The 24,250-nt window shown below is 31.0% G+C and overlaps 4 protein-coding genes across 7 annotated transcripts; 2 read left to right on the top strand and 2 right to left on the bottom strand.

The window, feature by feature from the left end:
- The first annotated feature begins 11,180 nt into the window (after positions 1 to 11,180).
- Positions 11,181 to 13,040, top strand: LOC112734674 (psbP domain-containing protein 1, chloroplastic). Of its 2 annotated transcripts, none has more exons than XM_025784097.3 (3): positions 11,181 to 11,418; positions 12,148 to 12,576; positions 12,676 to 13,040. In XM_025784097.3, exons 1-3 carry the CDS (start codon positions 11,236 to 11,238, stop codon positions 12,895 to 12,897), a joined length of 834 nt encoding a protein of 277 aa, XP_025639882.1. In that variant the 5' UTR covers positions 11,181 to 11,235; the 3' UTR covers positions 12,898 to 13,040. The 2 variants fall into 2 exon arrangements, with proteins under 2 accessions (XP_025639882.1, XP_025639891.1); XM_025784106.3 differs by having other exon boundaries at positions 11,183 to 11,418; positions 12,154 to 12,576.
- Positions 13,041 to 13,090: 50 nt separating this feature from the next.
- On the bottom strand, positions 13,091 to 17,856 carry LOC112734650 (AP-3 complex subunit mu). 3 transcript variants are annotated; one of them, XM_025784064.3, is made up of 9 exons: positions 16,854 to 17,856; positions 15,885 to 16,051; positions 15,703 to 15,802; positions 15,501 to 15,611; positions 15,321 to 15,410; positions 14,910 to 15,157; positions 14,069 to 14,278; positions 13,720 to 13,927; positions 13,091 to 13,595 (listed from the first exon to the last, which is right to left on the bottom strand). In XM_025784064.3, exons 2-9 carry the CDS (start codon positions 15,917 to 15,919, stop codon positions 13,350 to 13,352), a joined length of 1,248 nt encoding a protein of 415 aa, XP_025639849.1. In that variant the 5' UTR covers positions 15,920 to 16,051; positions 16,854 to 17,856; the 3' UTR covers positions 13,091 to 13,349. The 3 variants fall into 3 exon arrangements, with proteins under 3 accessions (XP_025639849.1, XP_025639855.1, XP_025639863.1); XM_025784070.3 differs by having other exon boundaries at positions 15,885 to 16,034; positions 16,854 to 17,009; XM_025784078.2 differs by having other exon boundaries at positions 15,501 to 15,637; positions 15,717 to 15,802; positions 16,854 to 16,999.
- LOC112734632 (chloroplast stem-loop binding protein of 41 kDa b, chloroplastic) lies at positions 17,739 to 20,494 on the top strand. The gene is made up of 7 exons (XM_025784043.2): positions 17,739 to 18,449; positions 18,631 to 18,721; positions 18,870 to 18,924; positions 19,252 to 19,312; positions 19,419 to 19,640; positions 19,747 to 19,863; positions 20,126 to 20,494. Exons 1-7 carry the CDS (start codon positions 18,108 to 18,110, stop codon positions 20,390 to 20,392), a joined length of 1,155 nt encoding a protein of 384 aa, XP_025639828.1. The 5' UTR covers positions 17,739 to 18,107; the 3' UTR covers positions 20,393 to 20,494.
- LOC112734642 (soluble inorganic pyrophosphatase 1) lies at positions 20,464 to 23,740 on the bottom strand. Its single transcript, XM_025784053.2, has 9 exons — positions 23,606 to 23,740; positions 22,638 to 22,759; positions 22,505 to 22,533; positions 22,331 to 22,396; positions 22,063 to 22,170; positions 21,491 to 21,556; positions 21,293 to 21,413; positions 21,119 to 21,200; positions 20,464 to 20,753 (listed from the first exon to the last, which is right to left on the bottom strand). The coding sequence occupies exons 2-9, from the start codon at positions 22,756 to 22,758 to the stop codon at positions 20,711 to 20,713; spliced, it is 636 nt and encodes a 211-aa protein (XP_025639838.1). The 5' UTR covers position 22,759; positions 23,606 to 23,740; the 3' UTR covers positions 20,464 to 20,710.
- Positions 23,741 to 24,250: the final 510 nt, after the last annotated feature.

Here is a 24,250-nt window from a genome sequence, read left to right as displayed (position 1 = left end):
AAATTTTAACAACAGGTCTACGAAAACTTTTTTAATAGCTAAAGAAAATATATAATTGATATTATAATATATAATAATATATAACAATAAATATATAAATATCATAAAAATATATATATAAATTAAATAAGACATATGATAACGATTAAATTATAACTAAAATTTTGTCATTAAAAATAATTTTTATTATAGTGAATGCTTGTTAAGAGGCGTTAGCTCTCAAAATTTTCTCTTTCTAGAATAATGCATGAGATCAAAATTGTGGACTATATGTGATGGTTGATGAATCTTTCATCAAGTAAATTTAAATATAAAAAGGGGTAAAAGAGAAATTTCGCAAATTATTTTGCTTATCTTTTCAAGGATCATACTGATAAGTTCGACAGAACCACAGAGTGTATATCAAAAGGGCATCTAATTTCGTAAAAGGTGTAAGGTGAGATTAGAATGGATTATCGGTTAAAGACAATAGTGCGGCTTTTTGCATAATTTCATGTATATCGAATCCACTCATGGATATCGGGTATTCGAATATTATTCGTTTGAATTCGAATATAATTTAAATTACACTGATGATATTTTTTATTAATGAATTCGGATAATAATTTTAGGAGCGTAAAATTTAAATTAATTTATAAATCTAAACTCTTTATTAATTAAATTAAAAAAATATAAATTTAATATATATATATATATATATATATATATATATATATATATAACTTTTACAGATTATTAACGTAACCCTAAATTTATTGTAATTTTTTCAATTTCTATCTACATTCATCGTATTTTTCTGTAAAAAAAGTCTAGCAAAACTTCCTCATCGCTATTCATCCTAACAAATTGGTGGCAGTTTTTTTTTTGTCAGTGTTGTTTCTGTCAGCAGTATTTCTGTTTTTGTCAACGTCATATTTTTTGACAGTGTTGTTATCTCTGTCAGCGTCGTTTTTATTGCTGGCTCTTCTTCTACTTTAATATTTCAAAAATCTTTTTCTATTTTAGTGCTTCAACAATCTTCTTTATTTTCGATTTGTTTTCTTTCATTTTTTGTGAATCTGATTGTTAAATTTTGTCAGTATGTTGGTTTAAGGTTAATATTCTATTCTATTATTAGTGAATTTTTGTAAATCTATTTGTAAATTTGTTGGTTAATTTCTATAAATCTATTGGTTTAAGATTGATATTCTGTGAGTCTGGAAAAAGAATATGAGTATGAATATAATTTATTTTGATATTGTCAAAATTGGTCTTATCTGTTTTTAAATTTTGCTGTTGGAATTTTTTTCTTTTCTTCTAATTTTTTAATTTTTTTCAAATTTAAGATTTAATCGGATACCGACCACCCAAACCAATCTAATTCAAAATTAACCAATTTGGATTGGTTCGGGTCTGTTCTAAAAAAAATGCCTTACCTAATTAATTTAAACCGATTTGATGACAATTTAATTGGTTCAGTTCTAATTGTTGGGCCAACCGTGGAGAGCTCTCGACCACCAGGGAGACTTTCGAGAAAGAATCAAGTGAGAGAACATAAGATGAGAAGACACCACATCTAACTCAAAACCTTAAGGTGTCAAGTTAATGATCTCTCATCTTATAAACTCCTCACTCTTTCTTATTTTCTTTGATGTGGAACTAACTTCAACACTCCTCACACTTGCAATACTAACACTAATTTATCTTCAAATCCAATCTAACCTGATCCTCTAAACACCCCTACCACTTATTAACCTCCACAAAACTTTTCAATAGGGTAGTTTTGACTAAAGCCTAAAGTGATTTATGAGATTTGTTCTTTGGCATTAAAATAATTTTTGAAATTTTAATTATATAAAAAATGTCTCTCAAATTAGTTAATATGATTTACGTTAGTTTTTGAGCCATTTTTACTAATGGCTTGTTAACGTATTTTGATAACATGAATAGTTAATGATATATGAAATATTAATGTAGATGTTAATATTATGTATCATAATATTATTTGTCTATCTATTAGTTTGACAGAACATGCTGTAACATAGCTCGTCTATATAGTATCTAACATATTGTCACTATAAGTGTACCAAATTAATATATGACTTTGCACTAAATAATTCATTTTAATACCGGTGATATGAACTAAATTAGTCTGTGTCATTCACATGGCACCAAATTGACACTGTATCAATAGTCCACATCATTCACATAATACTACTATTTATATTAACATATTTCGTGCTACTAATTAATTTGTTATTATATCATTATATGTGATCAACTTATAATGTGATATGTGTCACTAAAAATTCACGTTATTAAACTATATCAGTAAGCCATTAATGATAAAGCGAGCAAAAAATTAGTATGGATCACATTGGCCAATCTAAAAACGTATTTCGTGCAATAGAAATATATAGGACGATTTTTATTCATAAAACTAATTTTAGAGATCACTTTAGTACTTTACTTGAGTTATTTTGGATCAAAATAAAGTAGAGTTAATACTTAAAATGGCTTCTAAAATTTGACTCTCAATGCAATTTAGCCCTTAAATTTTCAATTGACTCAAATTGTACCCTAAAATTTTGACTCGTGCCTCAATTTGATCCTTCTGACATTTTTCATCACCGGAAAGTTGACATGGCAATTTTAAATGACACGTGGCACTGTAACGGTTAGATGATGTGGTCAAAATTTTCAAGGCATCAATTTAACCCCACACAATTTGAATATAAAACCTAGCGCAACCCCAATTCTCTCAAATCGTAGTAGACTTTCCAAGAGTTGGGGAGCAGCAGCCAAAGTTTAGGTAGTTCTAGTAGAGCTCGTTCGCATGGTGGTTGGGTGAAGAAAATAATTTATATAGAGAATTATATTCATTGATTTTACTCTATGTATATGCTTGTTGATGAATTATATTCATTATGGTACTTATTGTTTCAGATAATGGGAAGAAAAGCTAATTCTGTTGCTACTTTTTTTGATATTGAGAAATCGTATTATAAAAAGGAGAAACACATTGAGGTGGAGGAAGTTCCATTTGAAGGTTCTAAGAAAAGGAAGGCATCGAGTGAATTGGATGGTTTGGGTTTGGTGCGGCCTATTTCGGCTAAAAGAGCAACCTTCCAATCCAGTGATAACAAAGTTCCATTAGAGATTAAGAAACCGAGCCAACAGCAAAGTAATGCAGAGAATGTCAATTAAAGTATTTTGAAAAAGCCAACAAAGATAAAGTGGACTTGTCTGTGCAAGTTGCACTACAGAAAAAGTCGCAAAGGTATGTGAAATTACCATTATAATTGTATATTTTTGACAATTTTATTTCGTTGTCTTATTAAAGCAACGAGAAGCAGAAGTACCTTATTTAACCTTTTCTTTTTTTGTGTGTGTACATGCGTGTAGCTTGAAGAAGAGTCAGCACTAATTCATCAATCAGAATTATCATGGGATGCCACTTTGTACCCAGCATCGTACTTTAATATTGGTGAGACTACTACGATTTGGGAGAATTGAGGTTGCGCTAGGTTTTTTGTTCAAATTGTGAGGGGTTAAATTGATGCCTTGAAAAATTTGACCATGTCATCTAACCATTACAGTGTCACGTGTAATTTAAAATTGCCAAGTCAGTTTTTTTGTGACTGAAAAACGTTAGAAGGGCCAAATTGAGGCACGGGTCAAGATTTCATGGTACAATTTGAGTCAATTGAAAGTTTAAGGGCTAAATTATGTCGGAAGTCAAATTTTAGAGACTATTTTAAGTATTAACTCTCAAAAGTATCCTCAAATCTTCAAAAATTGTAAATTCTAAATTTTAAATTTTAAAAGTAAGAACTTTTGAATTATGTTATAAAATGGTTAATTTTTTCAATCATTAAGATCTTAATTATGCCATTTATGAAATTATTTTTTTAAAAATTTAATAAATTAATAAAAAATATATGAATAGTTATATCTAATAAATTAATAATCTCCATTTATCAAACTAGGAATACCACAATAATATTTGAGATAATAAATTATAGAAAGCAAAATTTTATTACTCTCAAAATAAAAAAATATCATTTTTCTTAATCAAAGAAAGTTCAACACAATATAGTGAAGCAACAAAAGAAACAGACATAACAAGAAAGAAACCAGAACATAAATTATCAATCCATTGTTATTTTCGTCATTGCCATCAATAACTAAATGGATTAATACCAGTCTATTCTTTGTAGCTCAAAAACGTCTTTCATTGTAAGATCTCAATACCTGTTTTTTTATTGTTGAAGATTTTGTCATTGCGTTCCAACCAAATGTTTCAAATCACTACAAAGAATTCAGTCAGCCACATCTTCTGCTCCTCCTTTCTATTAGGCATGCCAGACCAACTCTCAATCAGTTCTTTAATAGTTCTCGGAACAACTCAAACTCTATCAAAACAACTCAACCAAGTGCACCACAGCTATCATGTAAACTCACAAAAAAGGAATAAATGATATGAAAATTCCAACTCCGATTTACATAGAACACACATAGTGTCACTCTGATGAATAATGCCTAATCTACTTAACCTCTCTTTAGTATTCATTCTACCAATTAGAACAAATCATCCAAAAAACTCACTTTTCGGAGGTACCAACTACCAACCCTCTCCAAATTGAGCTTGTGAAACTATAGCTCGTAATATCCTTCGAAAGAGTCTCCGTCTACAACACCTGCATAAAAGAGTTAGTAAAAAAATATCTTTATTATCAAATTTTCATACAATATTATCCTCTCTACCAGTTGACAACTCAATTGGCCTTAATCTCTCATGAAGTTGGTGAACAAGTTCCAACTCCCATTGGAATAATTCTCTCCTCCAATAAAAATTTCAAATCCACTTTAGCCCATTCCAAAACCCGCATTCCCCTATCATAGATCCTTGTTGGTTTGAAACAGAGAAAAATCTTAAAAAACTCGCTTTCAAAGGACCACCTTGAATCCAATTGTCTTCCCAAAAATGAGTTCTTCTTCCATTCCCGACTTCCATCGCCAACCCACTAATAATTTTTTCTTTCACTTGTTGTTCTTTTATATTGAACTGACAGATGTCTTTCCACGGACCACCCTTTACAGGTAAAGTCTAATGTGATAACATTACATTATGGTTCAAATTATTACAGGAGCATACAAATTTCTTTTATAACGGGCAATCTTCTTTTGAAAATCTCAACCACCACTTAAACAGAAGCGTTGTGTTCCTGAACACTGCATCTCCAACCCCCAACCCCCAGCCTTTTTCGGCACTGAACCAGCACTTTTCACTTAACTAGAGGTATACCATAGTTTTCATCGTTGTTATTCAACATAAACCTCTTCTGTAATGCAATCAATTTGTCTGCAATTTCCTTTATTATTTTGTACAGACTAAGGTAATAGATCAATAGACTATTCAACACCGACTTAATGAAAACCAACTTACCTGTTTTATTTAGAACCTTTGCTTTTCATAACCTAAGTTTTTCTTTCCATAAAATATCATTTTTAAATTGAGAGATATTACACTCAGCAGTAAGAAATAATTTAAAACAAAATTTCATTTATTAATTTTGGAAGATATTATCCTTTCCAAATTATTGTGAAATGATTTTGAGACTTGAGCGCCTTGGACAAAGACATTAATTTTGACTCTTTCAAAAGTGAAGCAAGATATCAAATATGATCAGATATATACACCGGCCAAGAGTGCATGATACTGGTAGGAAAAAAAGAAGAAAAGAAGGGGAAAAAAAAAAAGAAGAAAAAGGAGGAGGCAAATAAAATTAAAAAGCTTTGGCGTGTGGAATAAATGGATAAAAATCACGTGGTACTCAAAAGAGTTTCAGATTTTCCAGATAATCCTTTTACATCTTCACTGGAATTATTCACTTTATTTCTAATAACGAACTATCTACATCAAATATATATAAAATAATTTCATTTGAAAATAATCTCACACGTATCTTTCACCAGATATAGTTTCAACTACTTTGAATATTGTCAAAAAATTGGAAAAAATAAAACTTTTGAAACTCATCAGGTAACTTATATAACTCCACCGCCCGGGGTTTATATATATATATATATATTGCTAAGACATTGCACTGATCTCAGAAACAAACACAGATCACATCCACATCAAATGAATATTATATATATAATCAGTGCTGAGATATATAATTTTGCAGATTCAGTTGTTCTATATGAGACTGAACTAGCAAAATGTTGGTAGATGAAAGAGAAGATGAGGAAACTTTGGAGGATTATTGATACACAGCACCACAAAAATATTTATCTAAATTTCATTATCACCAAAATGTTTGTCTATTTAAAAAAAATAAATAAAAATTTAAATAGTAGTGTGTGCTTGATATTTGAAAAATATTGATGGAAAGTTTTTAAGTATATTAGTACACCAATATTTTAATAAATTTTAACTGTTGATCTTAATTATATATATTATATATTTTTTTAATTAAGATCAATAATTAAAAATAACTGAAATACTTATATATCAGTATATTTTAAAGTTTTTTAATATTAATAATCATAAAAAAATTATTTTTTTATTATTGTTATAAGAAGAAAGAATATAAAAAAAAGCTAGTATTGTTGCATAGGTGTGCAGATAAATTAGACCAAAGTTGTAGACGTACGATCCATTAGTCAAAATATTATGATATCACTTCTCTAAATTTTTTAATTAAAATAATAAAAATATATATATGAATATTATAATTTTAACAACATATTCATGCAAGTATTTTTTTTTTTGGTATCCATAAAATTTGCATAGTTTTTCTTTCTTATTTTATTAGGTATATGTTAAATTTCTTTCTTTTGAGGTCAATAAAATCAAATTCTAAATTTTTAGATCATAAAAACTTTGATATTATATCATAATGTCATTTTTATCAAAAGTTTAAGTCAATAAAATAAAAATAATACATGAATGATTATATCATTTTTAACATAAAATAGTAAAAGCTTGTTTATTTGAAAACTATTTAAAATGAGAAAATTAAAGAATTCTAATTTTTTTTAAAAAAAGAATTCATTTCTATTTGATATTCAATTTTATAATTTAGAATGACTATAATATATTAATAGAATAGAATTCAAGTTTAAAAAGTATGTAAATAGATTTGGAAATTAAATCTCTATTGGTCTGATTTATAAACGAAAGAAAAATAATTAAAAATTAAGATTCTCAACAAAATTTAAATCATTCATTTTTAGTTATTCTAAAAAAAATCAATTCTTAAATGAATTCTAATTCTTATCATTTTAAACAAACTCTAAGTATATTGATATTTCAATTAGACATGTTGGCTTTAAACTTTGAAAATTAAGAAAATTCTTAGTTTAATAAGAGAAGATTCCTGTCCTTTTATAGAATCTCATTTCGATCAAATTGAATTAATTGTTTTTTATAAATAAATTTGTGTGGATGAGATGAAAAAGAAGAGATAGAGTTAGGTGAGAAAAAGTATGAGAATGAGATTAGTATTGAGTGTGGAACTGAGTACCGCCACCTGATATTATCCTAATAATCTCACTTTAATTTATTCCATTTTGTGTCATCAATCAATCCTCATTGCATCATTCATATTGAAACGGATCCTTTCAAATTTTTTTAGTTAAGTGAGGTTATAAAGTATAATTTTTTTATTATACACTTTTTTAAGTAGAAATACAATGTTAGCATTTTTGTGAAATTCTATTTTTGAGACCGGGATATTTCATATTGTAGTATTTGTATACATATATATTATTATTTATAATGGAAATAATTTATGTAATAATTGAAAAAGAAAAATCCAATGCTAGAGATATTGTGGCGATTTAAACTCTGAAAAAAGCATTTAAAAATGAACAATTTTAATTTTAGAAAAATGATGACAATTTAAAATTATCACAAAAAAATAAAATTATTGTCACAGAAAATAATAATTTAGTGATGGTTTTAAAAAACTGTTGCTAAACATAATAAAAAAACACGTGTTATAAATTAGTGACCGTTTTATATATTTAAAATCGTTACATAATTTAACGACAGTATTATTAACAGTTGTCCAAAATCGTTATTAAATTCACTGACAACGCTCAAATTAGTGATGCTTTTTGAGCCAACATGAAAAAATTTAGCAATAATTTTAAATAATAAAAATAACCGTCATAAAAGTATTGTTTTGATACAATGAATATAGATATCAAACTACGTTAAATTTAGATGGATGCACCTAATTCAAATAAAATTATCTTTCATTATTTGATATATACATATAATTTTAACAAAAAGAAAAATTGTATTCAAAATTATTTTTGGTCATCCTTTTGAGCATTAGAATGATTTCTTTTTTATTCAAGCTTGTGTCCTTGTATAAGAAATGAAACTTGCTTATCAATTTAATTATCCTTATAATTCAAATAATATAGTAAAAAAATTATTTATCTCTAATAGTGAAAATTGATCGATTGAGATATTTTTTTAGATAGTTCAAAAGAAGCTCGACCCAAAATCGGAGAGAAACCCAGCTTTAGTAGTATTACATTACTCTTTTTGACATTGTCATAAAAAATAGTCCAACACTACTTAATATAGTTCAACATCAAATCAGACTAGAAATTATATAACAAGAAAGGGGAAAAAAATTCATACAAAACACCATGTTTATACTCTTAGCACAAGCACGTTCTTCTGTTGGTTGCATTCCATTCTTTTTAATTCCAGTGTACCCAATGCTGCCTCGTTTCCTTTGTCAAGCTTTCTCAAACCTTCATTTCTTTGAATGTGTTGCTATCCATAAATTTCATTCCCACATTTTGGATCACTTGTGTTAGCCACGAGTTTTTTTTTGGTTCCCCACGGTATTCCTATCCACCAACCTAACAGGTCAAAGATTAATCCGTTGCGGATTTGAGCTCCATTTAAGGGTCTGCCGCTGACCAATGGGTTACTGCATACACAAGCTAAGACGGGATTCAAACCCCCGACACTTACTTAAGCGAACAAGTGAGCTAACCACTCGACCAACCCAAGTTGATTTAGCCACATGAGTTTTATTTCTCAATATTCTAAACTCTAAAGTCCCAACTTGTACCTATTTTCATTCATCCAATCCACAATATTTTTATTGTCAAGTATGATCACCAAAATAACTATAGTTTGGTTGCTCACCCAATTTTTTATAGAATATAATTCAATAATAGTTATAAAGTTGAGTTGAACCTAATTAAATTATAAAACAATGTATTTTTTTAACTACTAAATTACTATAGTTATTTTATATTTATCGTATTACATAAAATTTGAAAAAACAATCTAATAGACACGTGTCTATTAAAACGCTAGTATTTAGAAAGCATGTCCATTTTTCTTAGTAGCTTTGTGGGCATTCTTTGACAATTGCATGATAGAGTTCATGTTCACATGTCAAAGAGAATATTATTGGGTGATTGATCTTTACTCATAGCCATCAAAATTCATGTTCATATATTCTTATTAGACGCAATTTTTTTTCTTTCCATGGTAACTAAAATCCAAGAACCAAGGGACCCTCCATTGTAGCTATTAGCTAGCTGGTTATTTTATTTAATTTTTTTATTTTAGCACCATATATATATAGAGTTTAATTTTTATGCAGAAACAGTATAAAACGTTTTATACAATCGTACAATCACAATCGTTCTCTTAGATAATCATTTATGCGATTAATATAAAAGGTAGGTATTTTTACTAATATGACGTTATATGATTGAATGTATGTGTAAAATAATTTTACACTGATAGTGTATCAAAATTAAATTTTATATACATATTGAACGGCAATGGCACCAGGCCAACAAAAAATACAAGGTCACCCAAAGGAAAGGAAAAGGCAATGGCATCTTGAACTTAGTACTTGTTGATTTTTAGGTCATTTCTAGTAAAAGATGACTTGTTTTCAGGTGAATTGATTCTAATTTTTCCATTCAACTTGTATATATAGATATATATTACATCATCATATATTTCAATAAATTTTGTACATATATACCAACAAATTAAATATATATATATATATATATATATATATATATATATATATATATATATTGTCCAAATGTTTTGTTCAAATTTCAATTTTATTTCTAACATTTTTTCATTTTATTTTTGTCCTAAATATTTTTTAAGCGTAATGTTTAGAATAGCATTAATTAGTAAGCTTAAGAGTCTTCAAAACAAAAATAGGGTGAAGAAAAGATTTTAAAGAAAATAGACAAAATATTTAGGACAAAAAGATTACTTAACTTTGGTTGATATGTATTTTATCTCTTTAAATGTTTTAAAAAGTGAAATTTGACACCCTAACGAGTTATCAAACAGTGGAAAACAGATCTTTGGCTGTTTTCTTTCAAAAATACATTTGTATTAAGGAGTAATTTTGTAACTGAAAACACATAATATAAATTTCATTTTGAAAAAGAAATATGTAACTTATTATTATTATTATTATTATTATTATTATTATTATTATTATTATTATTATTATTATTATTATTATTATTGCACCATTTGATAATGTTAAGGTGTTGAATTTCACATTTTAAAACATTAATTAAGTTAGAAATTATCTATGAGCTATAATGTACCGATACTGACACGGATATGAGACACGACACGACACGGAATATGCGGACACACAAATTTTAAAATCTTATGCAGGAAAACACACACACATATAATATAAAGTATTTTTGGATAAATTAATGATATTTTAATATTTTATTGATATTAAAATAGAAATTAATTTTTTAATTATATAAAGTATTAATATACTATTTCTAAACTCATTTAAAAAATACATATTAAGAATAAGACTGAACACGTTAATACGTGATGGTATTTAGATATGACCAAACGTATCAGAATTTTTTTTATTAAGATACAATTGGACACAACAATTCAAACATGAGATAAAATTCAATAAGTAAACTATATTCTATTTTACCCTTTTAAAAGAGTTGATAATCTCTCAAGATTTCAAGGTATAAAAAATATCTACCATTAATCCATTTAGTATTTAGAAAGATGTTCATATATTTTTTTATGGATACTGCATTGGGCTAGCTAGCTTTATATAAGGCCCAATTTTTTTTTTGTCTGGCTCAATTTTTTTCTTTAAAATAATTAATTAATAATATAATTTTTTAATTGTTTATTCTTATCAGTTATCAGAATGAGATAACACAAACTAAGGAGGAAGCATGGCGAAGATTGTGGCAGTGGCAGAAGAAGGAAGCTTCTTCTTCTTCTCCCCATTAGCTTCCACTCTTTCTGAATTTTCTGGAACTAAGCTTCACTACTCTCATATTCACTTCAAGAGAAAACAATGGCAGATGAAAGCAGCCTCTATCACTCAACAATTGCCCTGTGATTACTCTTCCAAGGTGTGTGTTAACTTTATCAAATAGAATTCTCATAAAAGAATTTGATTGAACTCCAAATAATGTTTTATAACAAATTTCACTGGTTGGTGTGGCCATGTAGTTGTGATAGTTTGATACCATATCTATCAATTTCTTTCTCTGTTTTATGCTCTTCTTTGATTCTGTTTTTATATAATAAATTACCTTTCTCATCTATTATGTTATAATAGTTATGTTTTGCATAACCAACTTGGAAAGTGTCGGATTTGAATCCTTGTTCATGTTCTAACTTATTGGCTAGCGGTTGACTCTTAAATAGAGCTTAGATTCGCGACGAATTAGTCTTTAGTCTATCGGGTTGGAGGATAGTATGAGACATCCAAATTGCATGTTTTTAACGCATAAAAAACCCAACACATTATTGCAGTTTGGATAAAAATAAATTTTTAGAACGCGTATTAAATATACTCTAGGATTATGCAAGTATTTCTCTAGAGCTGGGTCGAGCACGGCGTATTGCCCCTTGCAAGTTAAGTTTTATAATCCGATAATAATAGAAATGATACGATAAGTTAATTATCTAGAGTTAAATTCAAGTATGATAGTCTATATTCAAGTAAAATATGTAAGGGGATTTATAACATAGTATATAAAAAATGATAATTTAGGCTCTAATTTTCCAAAGGTAATTGTGTTTTAGGCATATATATGTGTCTGCTAATTAATTATAATGTATAATGAATGAATCAGACTAAGGCTTTTGCAGTTTCAAGGAGGAAAGCCTTGTCCTTGCTCCTATCAACTTACATTGTCTTTGAAGCTGGCTCTGATGCATTGGCTCAGCAGTCGCTTCCGTTGCGCGAATACATAGACGCATTTGATGGCTACTCATTCAGGTATCCCAGCAACTGGATCCAAGTACGAGGTGCTGGTGCTGACATATTCTTCAGAGACCCTTACATTCTCGACGAAAATGTATCTGTGGAGATTTCATCCCCTTCATCTTCCAGATACAAGAGTGTCCAGGACTTGGGTACACCTGAAGATGCCGGAAAGAAGGTCCTCAAGCAGTATCTCACCGAGTTCATGTCTACAAGGCTTGGTGTTCGACGCGAATCCAACATCCTTTCTACAACTTCAAGAGTTGCTGATGATGGCAAGTTGTACTACCAAGTTGAGGTTGGTTTGGTTTGGTTTACAGTTACAGTTACAGTTACATTTTGAGTATGAGTTTCATTTCCGTGCATTGAACTGAATCCGATCAAATCGAATATATAGGTAAACATAAAGTCATATGCAAATAACAATGAGCTTGCTGTTATGCCACAAGAGCGCGTGGTGCGAATGGAGTGGGATCGGAGGTATCTTTCGGCTCTAGGGGTTGAAAACAACCAACTCTATGAGCTGAGATTGCAGGTGCCGGAGAATGTCTTTGCAGAGGAACAAAATGATCTTCGCCAAGTCATGGATTCTTTTCGAGTCAACAAGATTGGTACTTAATCTGGCATAATCATAAACCGTTCTCCTTGATTCTAACTAATGAGCTTGTAACTACTGGAATTAACCCAATTAGAAGATTGAGGTGTTAAGATAAACATTAACAGTTCAATTCTTCATTATCTTCAATGTATCAGATTTTGACAGTGTGTTTGTCATTGTTCTCATCTTTGATGCACTTGGTACTCAACAAAAGTTTAGATAAGTAATAGAAACCGTTCATTCATCTGAAAAACATACAATTCACTCACACTAATGCCAATTTAAAGACCAAAAGATAACACATTATATTCAAATTATAAGTGGCAATGCTGCTTCATGAAAACAAGATATTTCAGACAGCAGAACACACTATTAAGTATTCACTTTACAAATAAAACCAGCCATTATGTAGCAGAATTTCATCTCTAGAATCTCATCATGTCTCAGAGGACTTCTTAATGGGATACACAAGGTTATGATCTGACTTCAAATTCGCCTGCACGGGTAACAGCTCGAAAACCTTTGTAGAAACGGTAAGGTACAGTCTTCAAATCCAGTTTATCTATTTGCAGGCCAGAGAGAGCAACACCCATCATCTTAAAACCCACTCTAAATGTAGGGAAGACATGAAGGCGCTCCAATCCAGTCTCGAGCACCATCGTTCCAGACATTGAAGGTGCTTTATCTTTTGGAATCCGACCAATGTTCCAAGTGCATGTCTGATAAAATAGAATACAGAGACAGCTTCAAATTGCATGCTGAAGTATAGAGCAAAGTAGGTTGTATTCGAACATACATAATTGACCAAAAAATTAAGCAGAAACGTTGCTAATTGTTAGGTACCTTGTCAGCAAGGATGTTTACGGTTCCATGATTTGAGGTAAGATCCGCAGATAAAATACATGAAGGAAGCTGAAACTGAACTGTAACTGAATCAATAGTCTTTCCATGATCGTTTCTTGAGCCAACCATTACGTTAAGACGGCATGTCCCACCATCTGATGTCAACTGTGGCTTTACATATATTGGGGTGCTCTTCAATTTTCTAACCCTGAAACAAGAGTGAATCACAAAAATATTAAGAGAAAACTGGGAATACATGGAACGAAATTCATTTCACAATTACTTTTCTTTATCCAAAATCAGGTTTCAAATTCTGATTCAGACTTAAACATAAAGCTGGACAGCTTACCTGTAACTCATAAGTTTAAATTGTCCATCAGGAGGCACAAATGAAAGAATCTGATGTGATTCCCATGGGCGAAATCTAACACAGGGATGGAACCTCACTTGATCTAGGATCGAAGGATTTGTAAATGAAAGCGTCAGGTCAGGAAGACCAGTGATGTGGGAATTTACTTGAACTTCGCCATAGACCTCGCATTTCATCAGAGCTCCATCCCTAAATCAGCAGAATTGTTTAGCAGCAAGTATAAAAGAAGTGCTGCATAAGATTTAAACTACTAAGGACGAATCTTGAGATGATCTTAGATAAATGTCAGTCACATAATGTTACAGAGGTTCAAAATTACTAGAATCAGTAGTATCCTGTCACTAAGCTTGCAAAAAAGGTGTGGCAGGCTTAGGAGCGAAACTGGAAAAAGAGTAGTATAGTATAAAAAACAGAGAGAAGTTTCCAAGATCATCGTTTGTTGAATCCTTTCCTTGTGAGAAACGCAGTCAATGTTCATCAACAAAATGGAGTCTATTAAAAATATGCGAACATCAGTTGTCCATCACCCTTTGATTGCTACATTTCTTCAAGATGCTTAGCCATTTATATAAAAATGATTTGATCCTACTATAGTTGTACCTGAGATATTTTATTGGATATTTAGGATGTGTATATGTAAGATTTTATGCCTTGGGTGAGCTAAAAACTATTTCGATTCACGTTTGGTTTTAGATTCAAAGTTTGAAATATTTAGCATTCCTTATTTCACAAAAAAGAGACCATAAATGAAATGAACAAATAAACCACCCATAGAGTGATCCATTATTAAAAAGTGAGAGATGAGAATGAGTATATAGACCTGTTTATTGTAGCATCCATTTCTTCCACAAGATCTACATAAACTTCATTCTGGGCATACTTTGTGTCCGCCGTTCTCCAGGGAACACAAGAAGAAGTTGCACCAGGAAGGGTGTCGCTTACATTGGAACTGGTGCCAGTGACAACACTCAAGACTTTACTTACAATATTCGGTGGAGCTATCATCTCTTGCAGGATGTTAAGTTCTGTAGTTAGTGGGAAGCCATTATCTATCATCTCATCCAGCAGCTACAAAAACCACAACAAATATAAAGGGGCCAAATCCTAGAAATATTCTGGCAATGGTAGCAGAGTGAAAGGCGAATGGATGAATAGTTAAGGAGTAAAAAGAAAGCCTAACAACATTTCATTTCACATGGAACTCTACCAGTGAAGTATTTCAGAAAAGTACCTCATAAACAATGATAAAGTTGTCCTTTATTAAATCTTCGTTCAAACCCCCAAGGTAATCATTGAGGACATCTGCTACCCTACAAAGGAACTGAAGAATCAGACAGTTAAAAACAAACAGTGTACAGTATCATTCATGAAACTATGAGCTGCAAAGGGAATGTATAAACAAATAAAATACCTCAATGGCCATCAATGGTGGCATCTCAACTTGGGTGCAAGCCAGAAAGGTGATTCCCTCACGGAAAACTTGGAAAAGATAATGTGTGGGAGAAGCAATAACTGGAAGTTGCTATTCAGAAAGAACAGAAGAATGCCCTAAATAAAAACAGTAGAGGTGATGCAGAGAACAAAAATTTGAAGATATAATGTGAGAAAAGTACCTTAAAGGAGTCACCTTGAGAAATGGATTGGTCCCAAAACCAGCCACATATGGAGCGATCTACACGGTGGCCAGTGAGTTGTTTCTCTAGCATCACCTCTCTGGCGAAACGAGAGATCAAGAACCGTTGGTTCAATAATTCTAAAGAAGGTGACAAATTGATAATAGGAAACAGAGTAATACCCAGAATCGGAAAGAAGGAATATGCACTGCAACATGTTTGTAAATCTGAAAGAAGTTTATGGATATACAAGATCCAGAGTCCAGAAATGCAAGGGATGATAATTCAGTTGAATACAACAAGTTCCACCAATTCCCTTCCTTTCTCTTCCTCTGAAATAGTCACATAACTGTATTTCACAGTAAATAAAATAAGAGGTTTAATATCCACTTATCTACCTCACATTTAATCTTTTAACTCATCACTGTTTCAAATTTATTCTCTTTGCCGGAATAACCAGTTTAACCGGAATTCAACTAGAATAACCAAATTATAATAAAATAATATATAATATATTAAAAACCATAAATAATCACAAAATAACACAAACATACTCTCTGCAGATGTGAAAATACATAAAAATTCAAAATTGAAAATCATCAACTAAAGTCTCACTGTCTCATGTAACAAGTAACAACTCTCAAGTCTCAAATACAACACCCAATCTAAACAGGTACTTCTTCTAAAATATTCCTATCCATATCCGAAAAAATTAATTAAGAACCTAATAAGATGTTGACCTGTATTATGTTAAGCAAAGCAGTTAGTCAAACATATCGAACTATTTAACAGGTCTCAGCTATCATCTTAACAAGTCACCAACTTGATATTCTATAGCATAACACATTTGCCACAGCAGAAAAGCACTCCCCCAAAACCCTAAATTCAATGCACCAAAAATAAAAAACTCATCTGACAATTGGATCCAGTACCATCCCTTAAACTATTATAAGTATAAATCTCTGTACAATGATTGTAACCATATCAATAATATCATACAATAACAAAAGCAGCAACAATAAATCAAGAACAGATTAACATTTTTAACAAAAGAAAATATAGATTAACAGCAACAACAGAAAAATGAATAAGAACGTAGGAAAACCTGAAAAAATAAATAAACGGAAACAAAAAATTTAAAAAATACGAACCAGAGGAGGTGGCAGAGTAGCAGTAGGCAGCAGAGCAGTTTAGCGGCGGAGAAAGTGGCGCGACGGGTAAAGAGAGGACGGATGAAGGGGAACTCAGAACGAAGAAGAGAAAGAAGGAAGAAGTGATGCAGACTACAGAGAAGAGAATTAAGGGGCGATTTGGGAATTTGGGGCTGTTTTGAGGTTTCTCCCTTTTTTGGGGCTTTTATGTAAATTGTTATTCTTTTAGGGTCTAGTTGTATAATATGTAGGTTTTTAGGGATCGTTGTACAAATATTACTAGTAATTACATGGGCTAATTCGGCAAAGAGTTCCATAGTTGAGTTTCGATAAAAGTAAAGCCACACATGTTTTGAGGGGAATGGATCCTCTCAATTTTTTGAGAGTTCTCATTTAATAACTTTTTACTTTTCATAAAAATTATCATACAAGTTTGGATATATAATTATATATATTTTTTAAGATCAACAAAAAAATGAGAAAATAATACATTTCCGTGCTTGTATGCTGGATTCAAATGAATAAATTTTGTATTTATACCTTTAAATTGATGTATCTTTTAGGTTGCGTTTAAAAAGGAAGATTAAAATTAATAGACAGATATTAAAAATAAAGAAGACTAAAATTAAATTAAATCTCTATATTATATTTAGTATAAAATATACTGAATTAAATTATGTCTAAATATTATATTTGATTTAAGATAGATATAAAAATTTAAAAATATATTTAGAATCTAAAAAATTAAAACAAAGTATTTTTTAAAAAAATTATTATTAAAATTTTAGTAAATTTTAATTTCGATTGCTGATCACCAGTTTCAGGATCTGGAAAAAAAAACACTACCTAAATTTTTTATTCCTCGATAAAATTGAAATTTTGTATTGCATATCAAAGTTAAGAAACTTAGGAATGGAAACATTTTCTCTCTGCCATTGTCTGGCCTATCTTTCCTTGTGTTTGGAATTGGAAGGTGGAGAGAAATAAGAGGTGGTAATATATATATATATATATATATATATATATATATATATATATATATACAAGAAATGGATGTGGTTCTAACTTCTAAATAAATAAGACTAAGAAGGTGTGGATGAGGTGGAGCTTAGGTGGGGTCCATGACTTATCAGAAGTGCAAGAATGAGAGAACACAAACCAACACCAAGTAAGAAGAAGCATTGAGTGAAAGAAAGTGTTTAACACTTTCAAATTTTAGTTGAATCTAACTGTGTTGTGTGTGGAGAAGGAAGCATGGCAAGGTTTATGGCAGTTACACCTTCCCAACAGAATAACCAACTCTCCTTCTCCCCCTTAGCTTCCTCTCTTTCTGATTTCTCTGGAACCAAGCTCCACTACTCTCATATTAACTTCAAGAGAAAACAATGGCAGCCAAAATCAGCTTCCTTCTATGTATCAGCATCAAGCACCAAGAAGATTCTAATCATGGGAGGTACAAGGTTCATTGGTGTGTTCTTGTCTAGGCTCCTTGTCAAAGAGGGTCACCAAGTCACATTGTTCACAAGAGGAAAAGCTCCTGTCACTCAACAATTACCTGGTGAATCTGATTCTGATTATGCCGATTTCTCTTCCAAGGTGTGTCACTCAGAATTCCCTTTGTTACTTAGATCAATTTTCATTAGCAATAGATATAGGCTCAATTGTAATTACTTAGTCACTTTAGCATATGCTAATTAGAATAAAAATTAGTTTAACTTACTAATTATTTGATGTATGACTGATTGCATAATCATAACAATTATGTATTGTTTTGCAGATACTGCACTTGAAAGGAGATAGGCAAGACTTTGAATTTGTAAAATCTAGTCTCTCAGCAAAAGGCTTTGATGTTGTCTATGACATTAATGGTGAGAAAGCTAAAAGTTTGTTTGGTTCGCGTCTTTCATTATCAGCGTCAGAAAACATTGAAAATGAAAACGCAAACCAAACGGGTCCTAATACTCCCTCGTCCTTTCTTTGCATTACCTTAAATACTACGTCACAATGATGTTTTAGGAAGAGAGGCAGTTGAAGTAGAGCCTATTCTCGACGCGCTCCCAAACCTCGAACAGTAAGCTCAACTAGTCTCTGGCAACATTAGAATAAAGTTACAAATAAAGCTACGAGGATTTACACTTCTGATATATTAGTCTCTAAAGAAAATAGCAGATGTGGATACATTACGTTCAAATTAGCCCCTATGATTAGGGTAGAAGGTCTTAATTTGAACTAACTTGTCCAACTGGAGAACTTTATTAGTATTTTTTTTTTCTTTAGAGACTAATATGTTCGAACTGTAAATCTTCAGGGATTTATTATGTTATGAAATGAATGAAGTTCTTGTTTGAAATTATCAAATTAAATTTGGGTTCTAAATCTCATGTCATGCCATTTCAAGGTTCATTTACTGCTCTTCTGCTGGTGTCTATCTCAAATCTGATCTATTGCCTCATGCCGAGGTCAGTTTACACTTTACAAACATTCTGCGTTAATGCAGGGTCCAGAAAAGGGTTGCACCTGAAGGATGTTAATTGAATACTAATACTTGTTAAGAAAAATTGATAGGTTGATGCAGTGGATCCAAAGAGCAGGCATAAGGGAAAGCTTGAGACAGAGAGCTTGCTGCAATCAAGAGGTGTTAACTGGACTTCAATAAGGCCGGTCTACATTTATGGACCGTTGAACTACAACCCTGTTGAGGAGTGGTTCTTCCACCGGTTGAAAGCCGGCCGCCCCATTCCGATTCCCAGCTCAGGACTTCAGATAACACAGCTTGGTCATGTTAAGGTACCAAACCAAACTCCCAATGTCACTGTCCTCTATATGTAATCATATTCAATCACATTTATGTATATGTATATATACTAGTAAATTTGTGGCTAAAATATTGCAGGATTTGGCAAGAGCTTTTGTTCAAGTTCTTGGTAATGAAAAAGCCAGTAAGGAAATATTCAACATCTCAGGAGACAAGTATGTAACTTTTGATGGCCTAGCAAGGGCATGTGCTATGGTAATTAAGCAAGAATCGTTATTAACAGAGAGTAATCCTCCAAATCAGTCCTAAAAAAATTTAGTCCTTAACAAATTTTAGTTATAACTTTCTTTTTTAAGAACTAATTTGGGGTATTACTCGTAATTTTATGTCGAAAACCCATATTAGATGTATCCCAAAATCATGGTGACTAATTTTGGTGAATGATTTTAGTGTACACATAGCATTTTTGTATGTGAGTGTTAGTTATATATTGGCTGCCGCGGTTTTCATTTTACAGGCTGGTGGTTTTCCTGAGCCAGAGCTGATTCACTACAACCCTAAAGACTATGATTTTGGGAAGAAGAAAGCATTCCCATTCCGTGACCAGCATTTCTTTGCATCAACAGAGAAGTCAAAGAGTGTGCTTGGATTTGAGAATGAGTTTGATCTTGTAGGAGGCCTTGCAGACTCTTACAACCTTGACTTCGGCCGAGGAACCTATCGAAAAGAGGCCGATTTTTCGACAGATGACATCATTCTCGGCAAGACTCTTGTTAGTGTATAATTAATTACTCTTTTTCAATTTTCATTTTGAAGTTGTTGCCTTTTGCTATGCTACAATCTAATCAGATAAAGTTATCAAATATATAAATTCTTCTTATGGCTATGAATCCAGAAAACATTTGCATACATGTTTAAGTAAGAAAACAATTCAATCAACTAAGATTGAATATGAAGCATTACATAATTGAGCAGTGTTAGTTTGGAATATCATCCAAATAAATGAGTATAAAGTACAAATATATGTAAAATTTCATCATATTCCAAAACTGTCCTGAATTCAGAGCTTATTGTATTTCATGGAGAATATAGTATTCTTTGTTTATCTCCTCAAGGTCTGCATAATGTACTCAGCATAGAGATCCCTGCACCGAAACCACATATTTTTTAACGTTATAACTACAATTAAGTCTTATCCTACTAAGTGGGGTCGGTTATAAAGATTGAAGGATGCCGAAGTGTCTTGTCGTAATCAAATTTAGCTGGACAAGAGAAGGGGAAAAGGGGAAAACAATCCACAGGTTTGTTTCGTTTCTATTTTTGTTTTCAATATTATGTGTTTTCAGAATTTTGTAAAGGAATAAAGGAAAATAAGAAGTAAAAGACAGACTATGGGATTTTACTTTATTTTCTTACTCTTCACTTTTTTCGACTCAAAATCCTAAAGCCGAAAAATGAAAATAAAATCCAAACAGGACTTAATAGTTGCTGAATATATATATACACTCACATTGAGTACTGGATGGCTTCAACTGCTGCGGATGCCGGCAAAAACTCATTAACTGCCACCTCCTTGTTCTCATTCTTCTTGTCTAAACAATTTGTTAAGTAACTGTGCTCGAATTGCGAAAGAACATAAAAACTTAGGCAACAAGTTACCGAATTAAGATTGTTTTAAGGATACAGTCTTCGAAGAAGCGACGGATCTCAGAGAGGCGATGAGGCGGAAGTTCTTTGATGTCGGTGTAGTGCTTATACTCCGGATCATCAGCACATACAGCAATGATTTTATCATCCTTCTCTCCCTGTGCCAATAGAGACAATTTTGTTATATGATGAAAAATGGTGGAAAAAGAAAAAAAAAAACCAGAAAGAAAGATACCTGATCAATCATGGGCATTAATCCAATGGCCTTAGCTCTCAAAAAACAACCAGGAAGAACTGGCTCCTACCACATATCAAACAATTCAGTAAGCTACTAATAGATATACATACATACATACATACATACATACATACATACATACATATATATTTTTTTTTTTAGTTCATAGGTTAAGTACTTAAGTGCCTGAATTGTACTAATGTTTTTCAACTAGGACCCTCTAGTTTAAACTTTTGCGATCAAGTCCCTATACTGCATACATATTATCCCGTATAGAAACTTGATCACAAAATTTAAAATAAAGGAACTTTGTTGAGAAACATTTGTACATTATATAGACTTGATTAAGAATGTTTAAACTTTGAATTGGAGAGATCGCCAAAGTAATTTATCGTTACATATATACTATATGTAAACATAAGATGGCTAGCACAGAAGTTGATTTCGAATTAGCATCATCTTTTCAATGAATGTAAAGTTTGATTGAGAAGAATGGCAATCCAAACATGTCAAAAATTATTTCAGCAGTTTTAAGTTTTAAGTAGTAACAAAAATGGTGAGAGTTTTACCTGCATGAGGACCAAGACATCAAGAGGATCATTGTCTTCACACAGAGTACGAGGAATGAAACCGTAGTTATGAGGATACACAACTGATGAATATAAAACTCGATCAACCTGGACATAAATTTTATATTAAAGAAAAAAGTTATATAAATTTGAAGTCAATCTATGTTCTTTTGTTTTAGTTGACTAGAGTCTAAAAAGCACAGACACTGACACTAACACGATGGATGAAAAAAAGGAGATTGGAGTGTAAAAACAACAAATTAGACACCTTAATTAATCCAGTTTTTTTGTCAAGTTCATATTTGACTTTGCTTCCTTTTGGGATTTCCACTACCTGCAAGAATCAACTAACACATTGAACAAAGCAGAAAAGGTAACATAGTTTGGAACAATGGATTTATATGAACCTAGGTAGCACATATGAATATGAATGTTGACTTACACAGTTGACTATTTGTGGGGCTGAAGGGCCTGCATACAACATATGTAACAAGATTTAGGTGCTCTAATTTAGATTGAATAGAGTGAAACAAAAGTAATTAGGGACAAGTTAACATGGTTAATCAAAATAGTACCAATTTCAAGATCATGCCAAGGGTGTGCAGCAACTGATCTGCGTGACAAAGATGACAAAATCCTTTCGTTCAAGCGTGGAGCCGGACGGCTTTCTTTTGCTGCTTCACCCTTCTCACTCATCCTTAAGGAAAAAGAAAGATAAGAATGCAAAAGATCAACATGAACCATCAAACTTTTTGGTTCATGCTCCATAAGAATATGATTATGAATCATAACATGCTAAGATTCCTCACTTTTTCAATATTTATAGGCATAAACCTATTTGAAGAAGGAAGCAAATATCAAAATAGGTAAAATCTCACTATCCTAAAACAAGATTTGCCTAATTTTTCGTCCACCCAAATAATCTCTAAGGCTGTGTTGAAATATTATTGAAGTTTCGATATCTGTTTCCAAAAATTTCAGTCTCCTGTGTCTACACTTTCTAGACATACCTAAAATTTTGTATCTCGGCACTGAAATTTTAGTCCTAATCTCGTCTATCAGTCTCCGAAAACAAACGCTACCTAAGTTTTCTGTGGTAAGACATCTACCAAACACAATCACAAAAGACAGCTACACAGATCAAACAACGCAAACCTTCAGCATATATTATATCTCACAATTTTCAGTTTTTCCCAACATTAATCAATGGCTATACATAAAATTTTCATCAATATCTTGCACATATGAATCTACAGCAAAAGTCAATGACATTTTCAGCTATGCAACTAATCACACTGACTTATTATTACTTATTAATTGGATCTCAAAAGAAAAAAAGGCCAATTTTAATTTATAGATAGAAGGAACTATATAATAAGCTAGTTCAGATATTGTACCAATTTTGGTGCAGTGATCAATCGGAAAAACCTCAAAGTATCATTGAAATAGGTTTAGCAGCCATGGCAGAGAACCCAGAAAAGATTATGATAACAAAAAATATTATAAATTTATTTTTAAAAAAAATTGAAAAGGAGATGCATACCTTGAACAGAAAGAAGTTCAAAAAACCAAAACCGAAAAATTGCTGAAAAGATGGTAGCAAAGGTATTGGTACAAGTGCAAGTGTTTTGGTGTGTTATGTATTTAAATTTACAATTATTAATATATATTATATTATATTATAATAAATTAATACTAATAGAGTCTAAAGGGTTCTGAGTCAGTCAAATCTTTACAAGAAGCAAATTTCAAATTGCACAATTCACTATAAAATAATTACTTAATATTGTGATTTTATTTTACCATGAAAAAGAAAAAAGATATAAAGCTAACGATTATTAACCAACATCTAGTTAGTCAAGTGACAAATAATATTTATGAGTCAAATTCTTTTATTAATAATATCAATATAAAGTTAAACAAATATATAAGAGAGTAAAATTCAATCCATTTTCTATTTATTGTTTTGAAAGACAACACAATATTTGGTTGAACAAAAAAATTATTAAATATTCATACATAAAACATAGAATAAATCATAAAAAATGTACTAAAAATTATTTTTAGCATTAACAAAAATATTTTTTATTTTATTATTAATAAAAAAACCATTAAATAATTTAAAAATATATTAAAATTGTCATCTTGTAATTATACTTACTTTATTATTAACTAAAAAGTATGACAC

This window comes from Arachis hypogaea, chromosome 2 (assembly GCF_003086295.3).
Source record: "Arachis hypogaea cultivar Tifrunner chromosome 2, arahy.Tifrunner.gnm2.J5K5, whole genome shotgun sequence".
Taxonomy (NCBI): Eukaryota; Viridiplantae; Streptophyta; class Magnoliopsida; order Fabales; family Fabaceae; genus Arachis; species Arachis hypogaea.
The sequence above is the reverse complement of the archived record's forward strand: the minus strand, read 5'-3'. Positions and strand labels throughout refer to the sequence as shown.

Excerpts from the sequence above, each read along its gene's own strand:
- LOC112734674 (XM_025784097.3), top strand. The coding sequence starts at position 11,236 with ATGGCGAAGATTGTGGCAGTGGCAGAAGAAGGAAGCTTCTTCTTCTTC. Across the intron at positions 11,419-12,147 it reads CCTGTGATTACTCTTCCAAG|ACTAAGGCTTTTGCAGTTTC; the intron begins GTGTGTGTTAAC and ends TGAATGAATCAG. Across the intron at positions 12,577-12,675 it reads AGTTGTACTACCAAGTTGAG|GTAAACATAAAGTCATATGC; the intron begins GTTGGTTTGGTT and ends TCGAATATATAG.
- LOC112734650 (XM_025784064.3), bottom strand. The coding sequence starts at position 15,919 with ATGTTGCAGTGCATATTCCTTCTTTCCGATTCTGG. Across the intron at positions 15,612-15,702 it reads CTCAAGGTGACTCCTTTAAG|CAACTTCCAGTTATTGCTTC; the intron begins GTACTTTTCTCA and ends CTTTCTGAATAG. Across the intron at positions 15,411-15,500 it reads CACCATTGATGGCCATTGAG|TTCCTTTGTAGGGTAGCAGA; the intron begins GTATTTTATTTG and ends CTGATTCTTCAG.
- LOC112734632 (XM_025784043.2), top strand. The coding sequence starts at position 18,108 with ATGGCAAGGTTTATGGCAGTTACACCTTCCCAACAGAATAACCAACTC. Across the intron at positions 18,722-18,869 it reads TGTTGTCTATGACATTAATG|GAAGAGAGGCAGTTGAAGTA; the intron begins GTGAGAAAGCTA and ends ATGATGTTTTAG. Across the intron at positions 19,864-20,125 it reads TAGCAAGGGCATGTGCTATG|GCTGGTGGTTTTCCTGAGCC; the intron begins GTAATTAAGCAA and ends TTCATTTTACAG.
- LOC112734642 (XM_025784053.2), bottom strand. The coding sequence starts at position 22,758 with ATGAGTGAGAAGGGTGAAGCAGCAAAAGAAAGCCGTCCGGCTCCACGC. Across the intron at positions 22,397-22,504 it reads CCCCACAAATAGTCAACTGT|GTAGTGGAAATCCCAAAAGG; the intron begins GTAAGTCAACAT and ends TGATTCTTGCAG. Across the intron at positions 20,754-21,118 it reads GAAGCCATCCAGTACTCAAT|GGATCTCTATGCTGAGTACA; the intron begins GTGAGTGTATAT and ends GTTTCGGTGCAG.